This window comes from Arvicanthis niloticus, unplaced genomic scaffold (genome assembly GCF_011762505.2).
Source record: "Arvicanthis niloticus isolate mArvNil1 unplaced genomic scaffold, mArvNil1.pat.X pat_scaffold_787_arrow_ctg1, whole genome shotgun sequence".
Lineage (NCBI taxonomy): Eukaryota > Metazoa > Chordata > Mammalia > Rodentia > Muridae > Arvicanthis > Arvicanthis niloticus.
Genome location: NW_023046384.1, coordinates 1 through 16,368, shown reverse-complemented (window position 1 = coordinate 16,368; position 16,368 = coordinate 1). Strand labels below are relative to the sequence as shown.

The 16,368-nt window shown below is 44.0% G+C and overlaps 1 protein-coding gene and 2 non-coding genes across 3 annotated transcripts; 1 reads left to right on the top strand and 2 right to left on the bottom strand.

The window, feature by feature from the left end:
* The first annotated feature begins 2,044 nt into the window (after positions 1-2,044).
* On the top strand, positions 2,045-2,117 carry Trnam-cau (transfer RNA methionine (anticodon CAU)). Its single transcript has one exon. It is a non-coding gene; the product is annotated as a tRNA-Met (tRNA).
* A 3,754-nt stretch (positions 2,118-5,871) lies between these two features.
* On the bottom strand, positions 5,872-5,945 carry Trnat-cgu (transfer RNA threonine (anticodon CGU)). Its single transcript has one exon. It is a non-coding gene; the product is annotated as a tRNA-Thr (tRNA).
* A 3,824-nt stretch (positions 5,946-9,769) lies between these two features.
* On the bottom strand, positions 9,770-16,308 carry LOC117702415 (glutathione peroxidase 6). Its single transcript, XM_034493587.2, has 5 exons — positions 16,149-16,308; positions 14,552-14,705; positions 11,964-12,081; positions 11,414-11,513; positions 9,770-10,187 (listed from the first exon to the last, which is right to left on the bottom strand). Exons 1-5 carry the CDS (start codon positions 16,233-16,235, stop codon positions 9,981-9,983), a joined length of 666 nt encoding a protein of 221 aa, XP_034349478.1. The 5' UTR covers positions 16,236-16,308; the 3' UTR covers positions 9,770-9,980.
* Between the last annotated feature and the right edge of the window lie 60 nt (positions 16,309-16,368).

The following is a 16,368-nucleotide window of genomic DNA, read 5'->3' as shown; positions in this document are numbered from 1 at the left end:
TTTCTGAGTTCGAGGCCAGCCTGGTCTACAGAGTGAGTATTAGGACAGCCAAGACTACACGGAGAAACCATGTCTCAAAAAAACAAACAAACAAACAAAACAAAACAAACAAAAAAAACAGAGAGAGAGAGTATTTCATATTTTAACAAATATGTGTGTGTGTGTGTGTGTGTGTGTGTGTGTGTGTACAAAAATATCTGGCTTTTAGTAAACGCTGAATTGACAGTTGTCACCATAACATATTTAGCCACTGTACTTTCTTTTACAAGTTCTCTAATATTACATACTAATGCCATGTGGATTACATGTGGATTTCTATTGCTAGAAAGGCATGAACAAGTGCCTTCTCACCTGATAGGGAACTGACATAAACGGAAGGATAACCCTGAAGTCCAACTTGGTGAACGAGTTTTATTCAGTTTCCTTAGGAAGACAGGTGAGGTGTTACTTATGGGGCTACACTACAACAACCCATCTCAGCATGGTGACAGCCAGGAACACTGGGAACCAGTAAGTAGCATGCTATACAATTCACAAAAAGCTTAATAGATTAGAGACTGTCTCAGACAGCTCGGCTGGTCTGAGCCTCTTCAGAGAATCTTGGCTAATCTCTGTTTTTTTTCCAGGTGTCTCTGCTGATCTATGACTCTTCTAGACAGTGCTGCTTCTCTCAGAAATTCTCAAAAGTACTTATAGCTTATATGTGTATGCTTGGGGAAGGAGGAGCCTAGTGAAGCTGGTCAGTTTCAGGGACTTCCTGAAGTCATTGAGTTACTCCTTTTGTGAGTTGAAGGGCTTCAAAGCAGTATGTAATATTTATCTCCCTTTAGAACAGCTTATTGTTTTGCCTCCCCTTAACATCCTGAGGACTAATAAGAATTCATGTGGGATAGGACATTGCTACACAACACGATATATGAGTTGTTTATTTGTCACCTGGTCTTTATGGTAAGATACACGGACACAACTCCATAAAATCGGTTATCACAGAGACACAACAGAGAAGGGATAAACTGTTTGGGAACGATGGCAACAATGTGAAGTGAAGAAGGCAGCAAAACAGGTCTGGAAAATGTAAAATGTGAGGAAAGCTTTTGCCTGCCTGTATGAGCAAAGACAATGCAGATTGATTGGAACCCTGGGCTCCGGTGATATAGCTGCTCCAAAGCGCTGTGCTCCAGAAGGGTTGGGCAGGACTGAGTGCTCACTACGCCTCTCTTAACCCCACACCATTGGAACTGGGTTAAGCCCCTAGCACTTTCCTCACAGTGAAGCAGAGATGATAAAAACTTTTGATAACAGTTTTATTTCTTAAATTCCAGAACTTGAGAGACTGAAGCCAGAGTATTGGAGCTACATACTGAGATCCAGGATAGGTTGGGCTACAGAGTGAAACCTTGTCTCAAAACAAAAACCCTCAAATGCAAAAGATTTAATTTCTAGAAAATACATAAAAACGAATGAGTTTCCGACTGACCGCAAAGTTCTGTGTCCTTATTTGAGTCTCTTACTAGTATTTCCTGACAACTTATTTGTGACAAGTGGATAGTGCCCTAGATGATACTGTGAGGTCAATTCTGCGGATTACAGCGCTTTTAAGTAACTTACACATAAAAGAAAACTACGTGAATTGTTTCCCCCCTCCTATTCTCCCCTCTGGCCATCTTTCCTTTCTCTTCTTTATTACTCTGTTTGGAGCCTGGACCGATAGAGGGCGCTCAGGTGCTGCGGTTAGGGAACAATCTTGGTTGCGGCTCCGTCAGTTTCCGCCTCCGCTGTCCTCTAAAAAGCTCACGCTCACGAACTGCCTTTGACGCACAGGAACAAGATTTCAGTGTTTTAATTGAGTTTACGGTTTTGATGGGCTGCATTGCAGCTGTCAGTGGTCTCCTGCAGCTCGGGGTGGGGCGGTGGACATGGCACACCACTTTTTAATTTTTGTTGTGGGGAAGGTGGTGGTGGGGAAAACAATCTAACTTCAAAAGAACACAGAAATGTGAAGAAAATTAGGATTAATAGTTTTACCCAGAAACTGGAACTCAGTGCCTTCTTAGCGCAGTAGGCAGCGCGTCAGTCTCATAATCTGAAGGTCCTGAGTTCGAGCCTCAGAGAGGGCAAATACTTTTAACTAAGAAGCCTTCGGGCAGTTACAGTTTTTCAAACCTACAGTTTTATCATAGGACACATCAATTCAAACAACTAACGTACACCAAGAGTGTAATGAGGTCGTAGCCCTTTAGTACTCCTTTACAAGACGGTTTTTTAAAATGCCTATCACAATGCATTAAAGCTAAAACTGCGCCTAATATCATAAATCTGTCAGTTACCTAGTGACCCTTTAGAAAACTAACACAAATCTAGAGGTTTCAAATAGGTCAAATATAGTATCTTGTTCTCCTGAAGTCAGGGCCTCTGCTGGGAAAAGTCTCAAGTCTCTGACGACTTGGGGTCAATTGACCAGGAATTGCAGATTCAGATGTCTACCAGAAGGTGGCGGAGTTTGAGAAAATAAATCACAGAACCCTTTCCAGAGCTTCTATCGGTAGCCAACCAGAGAATTAACAGATCCGGAATACAGTTCAACTGCTTTCACTACTGCATTGAGTCGCTAGGAGTTTTATAGCTGTTTCAAATTTAAGACATTTAAGAGTAAAACTCATTAGAGAGGGTATGGTGGTACATGCCTGTAATCCCAGCCTTCGAGAAGCTGAGGAAGGATTGCCACAAGCCACAGGCTACCTACTCTACAGTTCTGTTTATTTCTCCGCCACAGCTGCGGCCTATAGGAAACCAAAGTGGCTCGACATCATGACATAGCCATAACAAGTCCAAAGAAACATCTACATTAGGACCAGCTGTCAATTCAGTGACACTATAATGAGTGAATCATTCATTACCTACCTCACTAACCCACCTTTGATGATCAAGAACTTCATTCTGGGAGGACAAACTAACAACTAGATGTACTCCATTACCAATACATGGGCAGGGACACACAGGTCTTAAAACTCGAAACACAATCTGTCTTTTATTGTGGTGGAGAGTACAAAGGTTGTTATTATTGGTTGTTTGGGGTTGGGGGATAAGCCAGGTTTGCTCTATGTAACCCAGGCTGTCTTTAAATAAGTCTCCTGTCTCTGCCTCTCAAGTGCTGAGATTACAGACATGAGTGAGACCACGTCAGGTTTCATTATTGTATGAGTCACTCAAGACCAACAGGGTTTATTAAGCTTAGGAGTCCATGGATAACCAACAGCTCTCAGTGATCTTTTGACAGAATAAGGAAGACTGTCTTCTGACCAATACCTCTGCTCTGTGTACAAAACCAAATCTTAGCTCAACAGTCAACAGGTCACAACCATTCAGTGAGCTTTTACAGAAACCAGGCTTATGATTACAAAACATTGCACAGAAACATCTCTTAAGAATTTAACAGCCGTTCTCAGACACATAACCACCAAAAGCATAAGACCTCAATCTCCAGTACTCCACGACAGGACAGACTGCTAATGAGTAGGCACCAGCCACTAATAAACCAAGCTTGGAAAAAAACAAAAAAGCATTTGGATTTTTCATTTCTTTGCCTCTGAACCCCAGTCTCTTCCTTAGTGACCCACTGCAGCAGGGAGACTCCAGTTTTTATTTGTGCCTGTTGTGTGGGGACCCCCTGGAGAAGCTTCATCTAAAAGTGACACCCTATCATGCTTACTTAACACAAGCTTCTTGGCATTCCTTGACTGTGATAAGTCTCTGCAATTTGTCTCCATCGTCACACAGTCTCTCCCTTATGTGCCTATCCCTGAGTCTAAATCTTCCTCTTTACATTTACAAAAGCTCCAAGCACTGGGCTGTGTCCCACCTTAATACAGTAAGATCATTATCAAAACCCAGAGCCCACTCTTCCTGCTAGATGAAGCAGGATGCCCTTGGGAGGTGACGGTGTCAGGATCAGGGTTTAAGGTCAGCCTTGGCTATAAGGAACCCTATTCCACAACAAAACAGAATAAAACAAAACAACAACAAAAGTTGATTACTTATACAGAGAAAGAGTTTATTTCCAAACAAAGTCTCATTAATACCAGATACAGGGGATTAAAGACTTATCTTTGGGGAGTGGGGATATCAAAACATGCCTAGAATGTTCATACATTTAAAATAAGGGACAAACCAGGCAGTGGTGGCATGCAACTTTAATCCCAGCACTAGGAAGGAAGAGGCAAGTGGATCTCTGAGTTTGAGGCCACCCTGGTCTACAGAGTGAGTTCCAGGACAGCCAGGGCTACAGAGAAAGTTGTCCCCAAAAAAGAAAGAAAGAAATAGAGAGAGAGAGAGAGAGAGAGAGAGAGAGAGAGAGAGAGAGAGAGAGAGAGAGAGAGAGAGAAACGGTATGTATAGGTGGAGGAACTGAGCTTTTGCACAAACAATTAATTAAGATTAGAACAATTATCTTACCACATACTGAACTGCATTAACCACTTATGTATGAGTCAGATGTCTATTTCAGATGTTTTATGTACGTTTATCCATCCACTCCAGTCAACTCTACTTGGTGAGCTTGTTACTCCTGCCCATTGAGCTAAAGTAATTTGTCAGTGCTGCCTCAACCACCATGTGCAGCAGCTGAGGGTTGAAAATGAAGATTGGTACCTACTTCAACAGGGTCCCCAACAAAATGGCCAGAGATGAGACCAGGCACAGCTAAGGGCAATTTCTTACTATTTTACATTGCTACTTATGGTACTTACTGTATATACTGTTAATATTGTGACAGTGTTCATTGGGTAAAAAAAAAATTAAAACAGGGCCAGTGAGATGGCTCAAGGGGTACAGGCACCAGCCAACAAGCCTGATGACATAGTTGTCCCCAGAACTTACATGGTGAGAAAACTGACTTCCACAAGTTGTCCTCTAACCTCCGTATGCCTACATGCTCGCACACGCACACACACAAAATAAATGTATAAAAAATTAAGAACACTTGCCAGTGATTTCATGTGACAGGATACTCTCTAAGTACCTGCCCCACCTCATACATAGTCCATACCCTCTGCCCCAGACTTCATCAGTAGTTCACAGTTACTTATTGTATATATTTGTGTTTGTGTATAAGCCTCTCCTCCACTGACATGTAAGGTTCCCCAGGGTTTTCAGTTAGCTCTGTTCACAGGTGTATTTCCTCTTTGGAAATATAATTAACACATAAAAGACAAACCATGTTTGTTGAGTTAGTGGATGAGACAATGCGAGATGAGGAGGCATAAACCTTTTATGAAGCCCTTGGTGGGCTCAGTTTTCCAAGCTGTTCTTTTCTCTCTGCCTCAATCTCCTTTGCTCTAGGCATACTTGGGTCTAGAAAATTGTAGTTTCCAGGCTATCATCTGTAATGCTGATTATTTTTCTTAAGAGGTAACTGAGGTGTTCTTCCTAGTGTCCTCTTCACAATGTCAAAGACAGAGCTGGCCTGGCCGTGTGACTTGGTGGTCAGGTGCCTGCGTAGCATGTGGAAGTTTCCGAGTTTCCTCTCCTACGACGTAAAAAGGGAGGGGATGGTTGAAGTGCTCGGCCTCTCCCTTCAAATGTTCTAGTTTTCCTTTACAATGGCCGATTGCACTGAAGATGTTTAATCTGGATCGATCGTGCGTTTTCTATGATTTTGGCTGCCCCTAAACCTTACTATAGTTTAATGTAAAGTTATGAAAATGATTGAGGTCCTGTCCATGCATTATTCTTGGGGCCAAGTTTTGAATCTGGTTTATCTCCATGAAAACTGTGTTGTTTTAAAAAGTATGAGGACCATGCCGGGTTACAATCTTGTAAAGATAGTAACTTTGTAACAGTTACATTTCTACTGAGAAGATGTGAAAACAGAAGAGGCCCCACTGGGAGTCGAACCCAGGATCTCCTGTTTACGAGACAGGCGCTTTAACCAGCTAAGCCATGGAGCCGTGTCCTGGCAGGTGGGAAAGACAGATGAATCTATCCCACTTTATTTCTGCTCGGTTGGGAGAATTAGTGGGGAATTAGTTTATACTAATGATGCTCCCCTCTTTTTTTTTTTCTTTCTTCTTTCTTTTTCTTCTTTTTCCAGAGAGGTGGTTGAGAAAAGATACTGCGTCTTCTCTGGTCAGAACGAAGACATCACACACGAGAGTCAGGGTCAGATATTTTTCTTTATCGCAAGGACAAGGCATTTCAGGGAGAAAAATCTGGCTATGGAGTAACTGACAAAGACCATCCACAGCGAAGTAAAGTAAATGTGTAAAGTGCGGCGCGTGTGTGAGCGCCTGTGTGCGTGTGCAAGTCGTTGGCTGAGCTGTTGCATGAAAAGTAAACCGCTATACGTAGTGCGCCTCGCTTGCCAAATTTGCTGGCTACTGGGCGAGGCGTAAAGGCAGTCTTCAGCTAGAGGTGTCTGCAGGGTTACACTCTCTTTGAACTTCTTCAGATTGATTCCAAGAATCATAAAGACTCATAAAGAGGTAGAGAGGGGTTATGGGGAGGTTGGAGCCTACACCCTGGACACTGGAGACTAGAATGGCTTGAGACTAGAATTCCCTCGGAGTAGCCTGGGAGCTGGCGGTGCTGGACTGCTGTGAGAAAAGGAGGGGTTTGGGGATAAAGGAGGGGCTCTGGGAACCTGCTAGGCTACAGAGGTGGGGCAGTCAGAACCCATCTTCTTAGGGTGGAGGGGCCCTTGGAGAAAGGCTGATGTGAGGGATGGGGAGCCCTTTGTCTTCTAGCTGAGGTGGTGTACATATGCATTGCCAACACTGAGGCAGAGGGATTGCCTTGAGTCTGAAACCAACCTGGTTACATAGCTCTGTTTTAAAAGTAAGGAAACCCCAGAACAGAACTTTCTGCCACAGACTCGAAAATGCAGCAGGAAACTGGAATTTCCAGGGATTAAGTGGGTTTATTGTCCCAGAACCGGGTTCTCTGAGCAAGGACCCTCATTAAAGATTCTGTGACCCACACTTTTAGTGATGCTAACTTCCCATTAGGTTGTTTGTGGGGTAATCACAGCTTATCTGATTACAGGATAGGTTGTGGGAACTTCTGGCTTAAGGAAATTTCTCCAGCAATAATACTTATGGTGGTGATAACTAGAAAAGTAATACTAATATTCAGAGTACTGCAGCATGCTGACACGCCTAGCCAGTTTGCCCCTTTCTAGGAGGCTTTGTGCATAATTTTCCTTGAGAACTAAGATCAGTCATAAGAATGGGTGAGGAGAAAAATGAAAAAAAAAAAGTTTTGTTCCCTTTTATAAAGGCTTTTTATATTATTACCATTATTGTTGTTATCACTTGGACACACTCCAAACCTAAATTCACATCTCACAGAGCAAGGAAACTTCGGTTTCTGCTTCCCCTGGCTTTGGCTATCTATGGTTTGGTATGGCATGTCCATATAGACTCCTGTGTTTGAACACTTGATCCCCAGCTGATGGTGGCTTTGGGGGAGGTTGTAGTACCTTCAGGATGTAGGTCACTACAAGGCAGGCCTTATGGGGTACAGCCTGTCCTGCTGAGCTCTCTGAAGTTACTTCACACTTCTGCTGCCAGGGAGATACCACCAAGCTGTCAGAAGCATAATCAACTATGAACCAGAGAAAATCCCTTCCTCCTTCAAGTTGCTTTTGTATTTTGGCCACATTGCCAAGAAAAATCACTAGTGTAGGTGCCTCAGAATGTGTTTATTTTCCTCCTATTCAGAGGTATAGTGTTGTGGTCTGCACTGCCCCACACTTTGGGGCTAAGTGCTCTGGTCAAGAGAGAGAGTTGGGGAAGAAGGGGAAGAGACTCGAAGAATGGAGACAAAACAGAGTGTGTGACCTGTTTATTGTCTCTCTCTTATTGTCTCCTCTATTGTCTCCTTATTGTCTCTCTCATTGCAAGGAAATCCTGGGTATTTATAAGCACAAGCAGGGGAACACAGCTGAAGACACTTTACCACGTGCACCATGCAGCTGGGGTCACTAAACAGCAAAACAAGATATGTGGGATAAACAAGATGTTTATCAGAGTGTGCTCAGCTGTTGTAGGCTGTTGAAAAACAAGTCTCTTGTCAGGGGTATATGGCTAGAGATGGCTGCAAAGTGATAGCTGCTTTCTGCTAAAAGTCAGCTCCCAACAGTATAGTATCTGTATTTTTCAGACTAGCAGCAGAATTGAGACATCCCAGATTCTCAGGCACACTGCACATGGGCTGTAAGGAGATGAGGGAAAGAGAGTGCCAGTCCCCATTGCTAGAAGAGTTCCAGGAAGCCTTCTAAGCCCTGAGAATCAAATGTCTCAAATTTCTAGGCCAGATGTTGTAACATTAGCTGCTGTAAGAACCAAGGGGCTTGACCACCCATGAATCAAAAGCTGTAACACTAGCTGTGGGACCCCATTACCGAAGGCTTGGGAAATGTAGCTGGTACTGACTGCTACCACCACCAGCTCCAGATAAAAGCTGAAGATTACAAATGCTCCCATGTGCAGACTGTCAGTAAGCAAATCACAGAGTAATAAGCCCCTACCCTAAACACCTGGAGCAGGAAGTCTCTACACTCTCAAAACTCACAGCCACTACCCTGTAAGGTCCTCTATTCGTGTAGCTATGACAAGCCCTAGAGCCTGTCACTAGACCTGACCCTGTGACACTCAAGGGCCAGGAAACTACAGACACCAGAGGAGCTACTTCTCCTACTAAACAAATGTACCACGGTACCAGCTACCCATTGCCAACAGCACTTCCTCTGTGGCACCTCTGATCAAGATCAGGTTTTATAACTTTTTGACATGTTGCTCTGTATTTATGTGTTTTCAGATTTGAATAATAAGTATGAATTAATTAGAGAAAGAGAGAGAGAGAAGAGAAGAGAGAGAGAGAGAGAGAGAGAGAGAGATTCTTTCAGAAGCAAGAGGTTCTCTTTTGGCTTATAGGGTTTAGCTAAGTGACTAGAATAGGAGGCACAGAGTCTGGCCTCTAATCAGTCTGGGAACTGGACATCACTGCAGTACCTGTAATCCTAGCTACTTGAAGTGCTGGAATGGAGGACCGGAAACTCAGGGCCAGCCTGGGCTACATACATAGATCTGTGCTTTAGATCTGAACAGCAATGTGCCTACTGGACAACCTGCTAAAAGCAGTGTGAAGGAAGATTCTAGAACACTTCTGAGAAAACCAGAATGGAGTATGTAAGTGGAGAGGTCAGGAAAGCACATATGTCCTAAAAAACATCACTCAGAGTCCAGCTGCTGTGGGTCTCTTCTGTTTATTAGATTATTATTACTATTACTGTTATCATTGGGAGACAGTGATAATAGGAATGAATTTGAAGTTGGGAAGACTCTGGGTGAGAGCAAGCGTCATCAGTTGGTGTGAGGGACATCTATACCCAGGTGCCATGACCTGAATGCACAAACAAAAAGGCACTCAGAAAGGCTCTGGTAAGGTCTGAGCCAGAAGGACCTTGGGACCTACTGTGGTGGCAATGCCCTCCTCCCCTTCATGTGAAGTGAGGTTTCTGCTCTCTAAGCCTTCAGAATTCCCTAAGAAAACTACATCGGTGGTATGGTACCAAGGGGCCAAACAGAAGGAGAACTTGACAAAGCATGCCCAGCTTGGAGAAGAGGCTGGGACCCAGAGGATCTGGCCACCTGTTCCCACTTCCTTCAACCCGACAGTGCGGTGAATGGTAGATTAGGATCTTTGTAGATCACTTTTTACATATATGGGATTGTCCGAATCATCAATGCAAAAATATGACTGCCTTTTGGACTAGATTAGAAAAGCTAGATATATCATAGTCAGATATCTGGGTGGATTATTTTTCTTTGACTTAATTTTCAATGCATGTATATGCGTACCACAAATAAAGGTCTGTATATGTTTACCAGAGCTGTTTGCACACACATTAGTAAGGACGCAGACTTTGGTCATATGGAGGCTGGTGAAGGAGTGGGGCAAAGGCACTATTTGCAAAGTGTGTCCTACTGGGTACGGGTTTGGTTTAGGTACTCCATGATGTCTGACTGGACAATTCTGACAGGAGTCTTGTGGAACCAGCGCATGACAGGGACTCCATCAGGTCCCACCAGGAATTTCTCAAAGTTCCAGCGGATGTCATGGACCTTCATGGGATCCCAGAAGAGATATTCTGGAGAGCCAAAATCTTCCGAGGTAGGAGGGCAGGAATTCTGGAGCAGAGATAAGAAAAAAGGAGATATGGTCTCATTTCTGCTTCTGTTGTCCATTGTCCAGTCTCCTCTGCCCACCACTTGTACATCTTAACATTTAAACTCCTTCATGTGTTTTCTGGCCCATCACAGACAGTCAGTGTATTGCCACTAGCACTCCAAGGCACTCTAACCAGGTTAGAAGGTGACAGTGAAAAGCACCCCACTTTCCTGCCTCTCCTCTAGTCTCATGCTTTCATCAAGAGGTTTCAGTAAAAGAATAACTTCAGTCTGGCATGGTAGCACATACCTTTAATCCCAGCACTTAGGAGGCAGAAGTAGGTGGTTCTCCAAGTTCAAGGTCAGCCCTTGGTAGGGGAAAGGGTTGTAGTGGTGGTGGGTGAGTATATATTTTTATATATTTAATATAATAATACAAAAGTATTATATATAATCCTAAGTGCTGAGATTTCAGGCATGAGCAACTGTCCCAGTAGGACTTTTCTATTACACAACTCTGTGTGGATAATATCACTGTGTTGTTTGTTTTGAAAGAGGGCCTTGTTACATAGCTGTGACTGGCCTAGAAAGGACTATTTAGACTAAATCTAGAACTCACGGCCATCCTCCTGCTTCCGCATCCTGAGTACCAGCATTATAGAAATGAGTCACCATGTTTTGGCATGGTCATTTTCTGTGCTGTAAAAAGCAGCTCGTGTGGTATAGCCTAACTGTACATTATTGGAATAAATAATTGCCTTTTATGTCCAGTAAGTTGATCTTTTGTTTCAGTTACTGTGGATGAGTGAAGGCATCCACAGGGACAGCTGTGTCACTCTTGGGACAAGTGACTAAGTGATCCATGTGGGGAAGGGTCTTCTCCTAGCAATTGTGGTTGTACTACTCTGTAATTCTTATCCTTTGGCAGTCTCTCCTATCCTTGTCTATGTCATCTCCTGACTTTATAGTAGATCCTTTAGATAAGAGATTAACCTATTAATAAGTGTTAACTTGTATTTCACAGTTCCTTGAAAAAGTAGGGGTTTGACTGATGCTCACTAAATAAGCAAATCATTAGTATTCATCAGAGGAGGTTAGTCTATGCCAGCGCTATCATGTATGTTTTCTCTGCTTGAGACTAATGCTTCATTTCCATGAGCTTATTCCCTTTTATGAATCCCAGCTCATCCTCAATGCCAGCCCCGTTGCTTCCAGAGAGTTCTGTGTGGCCATGCTTGCTCACTCACCTTAAGGAAGGAAAAAACCTTTTGTTCATTGTCTCCGTTCACATCCCCCTTCTCAAAGAGCTGGAAATTAGGGACATAGCCACCGCCTGGTCGCACGTATCTGCAGTGAAGCAAAGCGTTCTCAAGAGAATCCAAATTAAGTCAAGGAGGAATAGGAATGGCTACCAGTGGTCCTCACAAAGGGACAGAAAGGACTGCAGAAAGAGAGGGATGAAGACAAGTCTCTGGGCTCAAGATTCCAAGCAAGGGCTTTGTGGAACTGAAGAATTCTAAGACAGTAGGGAGGGGATGTTTTGACTTCAGATTTCCATGCACATCTCTATTCTTTTCCCTGAACATCTTTTCCTTAGATCTTCCCTACTCTGGCCCTCAGTGGAGCCGAGTGTGGGACGAGTACTTGGGCATTTCTGGCTGGGCTAGATGGAATTCAAGGCATCATGGTGACATTCTTCAACCCATTGCTCTATCACCTTCCCCTGGAAGATTCCAGAATGGGAAGGTAACTCGGCAGATGAGGAAAGGCATCTCTGGGGCCCCACACGGCACTCACTTGAGTCCAAGGAGGATCTCTGAGTTCTTTCCAGGTTCTTGTTTTCCAAACTGGTTGCACGGAAAGCCCAACACACTGACGTTGAAGGGCTTCAGCTCCTCCTGCAGTGTGTTCAGTTCTGTAGGCAGAGGATGAACAGCATTGCAGAGCTCCTACTGAGGACTCGAGATGTGAAGGACCCACTGTGCTGACCCTCGCGTCATGTGACTCGCGTCATGTGAATACACTGAGGACTATGAAAAGCTGCAGACAGTAAGTAGGAAGAGCCGATCACTACAACACAACGTCTCTGGGAACTCATCTCCGTGGCTACTGGTTTTGTGGCACAGGGTTTCCCAAATAATTGCTCTTCACCTTGCACACAGAGTTTACTTAAAGCAAACAGACAGACTGATTTGACTTATGAAAAATAAGGAAAAGGCAAACAAAATGAATGTGTTCTCCCCTGCCCCCACACCAAGTCTCATGATGGCACCTCTGATGCTCCTGACGATTTCCCAGAAGACTCTTTGCTGCTGCATATTAGAAGTGATAGAAAGAAACAGAAAATCAGAGTCGGGTTGCATATGGTGGTGCTTATCTATAATCTTAGCAAGTGGGAGACAGAGGCAGGGGCATGGCCACTAAGTCTATATAGTGAGACAGCTTCTCAAAAAGAAAAAAAAAAAAAGCAAAACAAACAACAACAACAAAAAATGCCATGAAGCCTGTTTGCATGGCATTCTCTACCCTGAGGCCTCCCATCTTCCACTGCTCCTCACAGATCAAGAGCCTCTTAGCTGTGTGCTCGCCAGAGCCACTCTTCTGTCCTCAGTTATTTTCAGTTTGGAGTTCCACCTCAGAACCAGACATTGAGCTCATTCAGCCTCAGCTCTGCTAGCTGGGGTCTCCACTCAGAACCTCTTCCCAGACGGAGAGTGTCTTCAGGTTTCAGTACATTTCTTGTATATCTTATATGGAAATATATATTTAATAAATGTTAGATGAAACTAATTTTTGAAACAGTGTTTCGTGTATAACTAGGATGGCGTCCAACTCACTGTGTAGCCAAGAATGACCTTGAACTTCTGACCCTCCGGCTTCCACCTTCCCAGTGCTGGTCTTAGAGATCTGCATCACCATAATTGCCTGAGATGACCATCAGTCCAGCACTGCCCAAGCCTTGAAGTGGGTGTGTGTGTGTGTGTGTGTGTGTGTGTGTGTGTGTGTGTATCACTTAAATATAACTATGGCTAAGTCAAGCATCCTCCTCTGAATGATAACTTCAAAATGCCAAAATTTGATGACACATGTGTCCTAGATGAGACATTGCATTATACAAATTTAAATAGTATTTAGAAAGGAGAAATTCCTGAAATTTGTAATTACTATAGTTCCATTAAAACATGACTTGGAAAGTGAGATCTTGTCTCAAAAACTGTTTCTAAACAGAGCCTGCTGTTTTTCATTAGTCAACTTTGTTGCCATGTCAATGTGTAGAATTTGTAAAAACTTGTTCCTGCATTACTTTGGTCCATTTACCTGCAGCAATTTAGTCAATAAACTTTTGAAATTATCTTGGTTCTAGAGGACAGAATGCAGGTCTTCATATATTTTCAGCAAGCCCTTTATGTACCAAGCCATCTCCCTAGCCTCCCGGTGTTTGTTTTTGTTTTGATACAGGGTCTTAAAAAGCCATCGAGTGGATGAGGTTTAATCAATGGTTGAGGTCCTTCTGCCTCCAGTTCACAAGGGGCTGAGATGACAGGTTTGTGCATTATTACACAATGCTGAGGACCAAACCCAGGGCTTTGTGCGTGCTAGATAAAAACTCTGCCAACTGAGCCATATCCCCAGCCACATAATCTGTATTATAACTCCCATTTTCACTCTTGGCTTAATGCAAACCAATCTCCAATGTGGCCTAGGAGTCACAGGGAGGGTTCGGTATTCTATCAACTCAAGAGAATGTCAACATCCCAGTACACAACCTTTGTTAACCATGGCAAATCAAGACTGCTCCACAGTCATATCTGAACACACACACACACACACACACACACAGTGTTTACACCACAAGATGACCACATATCACCCTGCCAATATGAATGGCTTCTGCTTTACCAGTTACAGCTTTAGCCTTTCTGTTTCTCTCACCATACAGATATGATTTCTAAAGATAACCAATCACATAATTGCCCCCTTCTTCATTTCCTGACAACTCTTAATCCAGAGCAGCCGTCTAGTTCCTTAAATCCTTCCACACTACCTGATGCCAGCTCACATGGCTTGAGTGTTTTCTATCCCTTTATGAGAAGCTTCCTTGTTCTCTGTGGTAGCTGGGCAACAATGCCCACTTGTTCAACCACAGATGCGTTCTTAATGGTTGTCCAGCAACTCTTGGGGAAAACCTTAGATTTCAAGGATGGAGATAATCCTGGCATCACTGTGGCAGAATGGGAAGAGTTAGGCTTCCCATTCATTCCCATCTCACAGAGTCATTGTTCTTACTCATCCCTCAGTCCCAGCAACACGGAAAACCTTCTCCAGTCACAGTACGGTGATGTGACCAGCTAGTGCTGACAGAAAATTGAGATCTGAGTTCTTACCAGGATACGTAGCTGTCAGGCCACAGAAGGACGCCACGTTGACAAAGAGGATGTGCTTTCCTGCATACTGCCGGAACTGGACATGCTCCCCACCATCTAAGGTGTTGGCTCCGTAGTCATAGACGGTGCCAGCCACCCCTTTGTTGCACTCCACCTGTAATAAAACACAAGCGCTGTGATGGTATCACCTGATAGACCCTAATCCTCAACATGTGTCAGCATTTTCAAAGCACTTGAAGGTTTTTCATGCAATGTCTTAAAATTCCTAAGAACTGAAGAATTTCTGTTTGATGAATTCCACACCCAAGCAGGCATCAGTGGTGAATAGATCTGGGTGCCCATAGATAGTGTCCTCTCAAGTGAGCTGTGACCTTGCTTGACTGTAGATAACCTATGACTGTACAGCTACCAATCAGTATTTTACATATATTCTTACCCTTCACATGCCCAATAAAAGAGGTCAAAGCTCGAAGGTCAGACTTAAGGATGTATATAAGCATCATGAGAGCATCTTAGAAATGCTTGGGCTTCCAAGAAGACATACTGGATCAAAAGCTCTAGAAGTGGGACCCAATCACCAGTGGGTTCTCTGTTTAGCTAAGGTCTGTGCTCTGTGATGAGGCAGTCCCTCACCTTTCACAGAAGGGAGCTGCAGTTGGCAAAAGATGTGTACATAGCAGCCACAAGTGAGGTAGAGGTTTTCAACATGTTTCTCTGATTTTAAAGTTAAAATGCATCAGTCCCTCACATCATCTGCATTAGCCCTATTTTGCCTTCTAAGATGTATGCACACATTTTTTACAGAAATGGCTACTGACTCCTGTGGATCGATAGTCTTGGATACCAATCCCTCCTCCCTGGCTCCTTATGAAGCCACAGTGTAGTGATTGTCCAGCTCCTTGGAGTAGCACCAAAATCTGAGGAGAAGCCCTATACAGTGTCAAGCCCTGTCCTCACCCCCCATATCCCCTCATCCCCACCCCCTGAATTCAGTCTCTGTGTCTTAGTAATCACTGAAGAAAAGTTCCTCTTTTCCTAAGCCCCAAGCCCTTGGAACCCAGTTCAGTGCCCACTTCTCTACTCATTCCTCCTAGGTTTGGTCCAATTGGTCTGAGAATGGCCAGCCTCCCTCCCAACTCACTTGTTTCCTAGGACCCATGGAGCTGCTCCAAGTTACAGATCAGCATGGAATAGGGCAGGTTCTGGGTGTCAGACAGCCATCAAGGGGGACTGACAAAAGCAGATGGGGACTTGTTCAAAGCTCTACTAGGTGCAGAGAAGCAGAGAAAGTGCATGGAAAACACAATAAAGCACAATGACACATAGAGGTAGGAGAGCTGCCTCAGCAGACAGCATCAGAGGCAGAAATCTGCAAAGAAAGGCTGCTAGGCAGCTCTCTCCCTTCAAGAACAGGATAGATCCCTAAAACTCATGGTAGACAAGTTATTTATCAGATATTTGAAATCACTTGGGGTGGGTGAGTCAGCAGGGTGCATGTGTTTGTGTGTGTGTGTGTGTGTGTGTGTGTGTTTCTGTGTGACATTTTGGGGCTGGAGGAACATACGCACAACACACACACATACACACATGCTCTTACCTTCGATTTTTGAGGATTCAGAGTCTCCTGAGCCAAGGCAGCCATAAACAATGAGAAAAGACAGGAACCCCAGAACTGCTGGGCCATGGCTATACAAGGAACACTTGAGTCTCCAACCTCAGGAACTGTGTTCCCTTTTGAGGATCCCCAGCAGGCACCAGTTTGAAGATGCACAGCCAATCACAGCTCTCACTCCCCACCTCTTTCCTTTCTCTTCCCC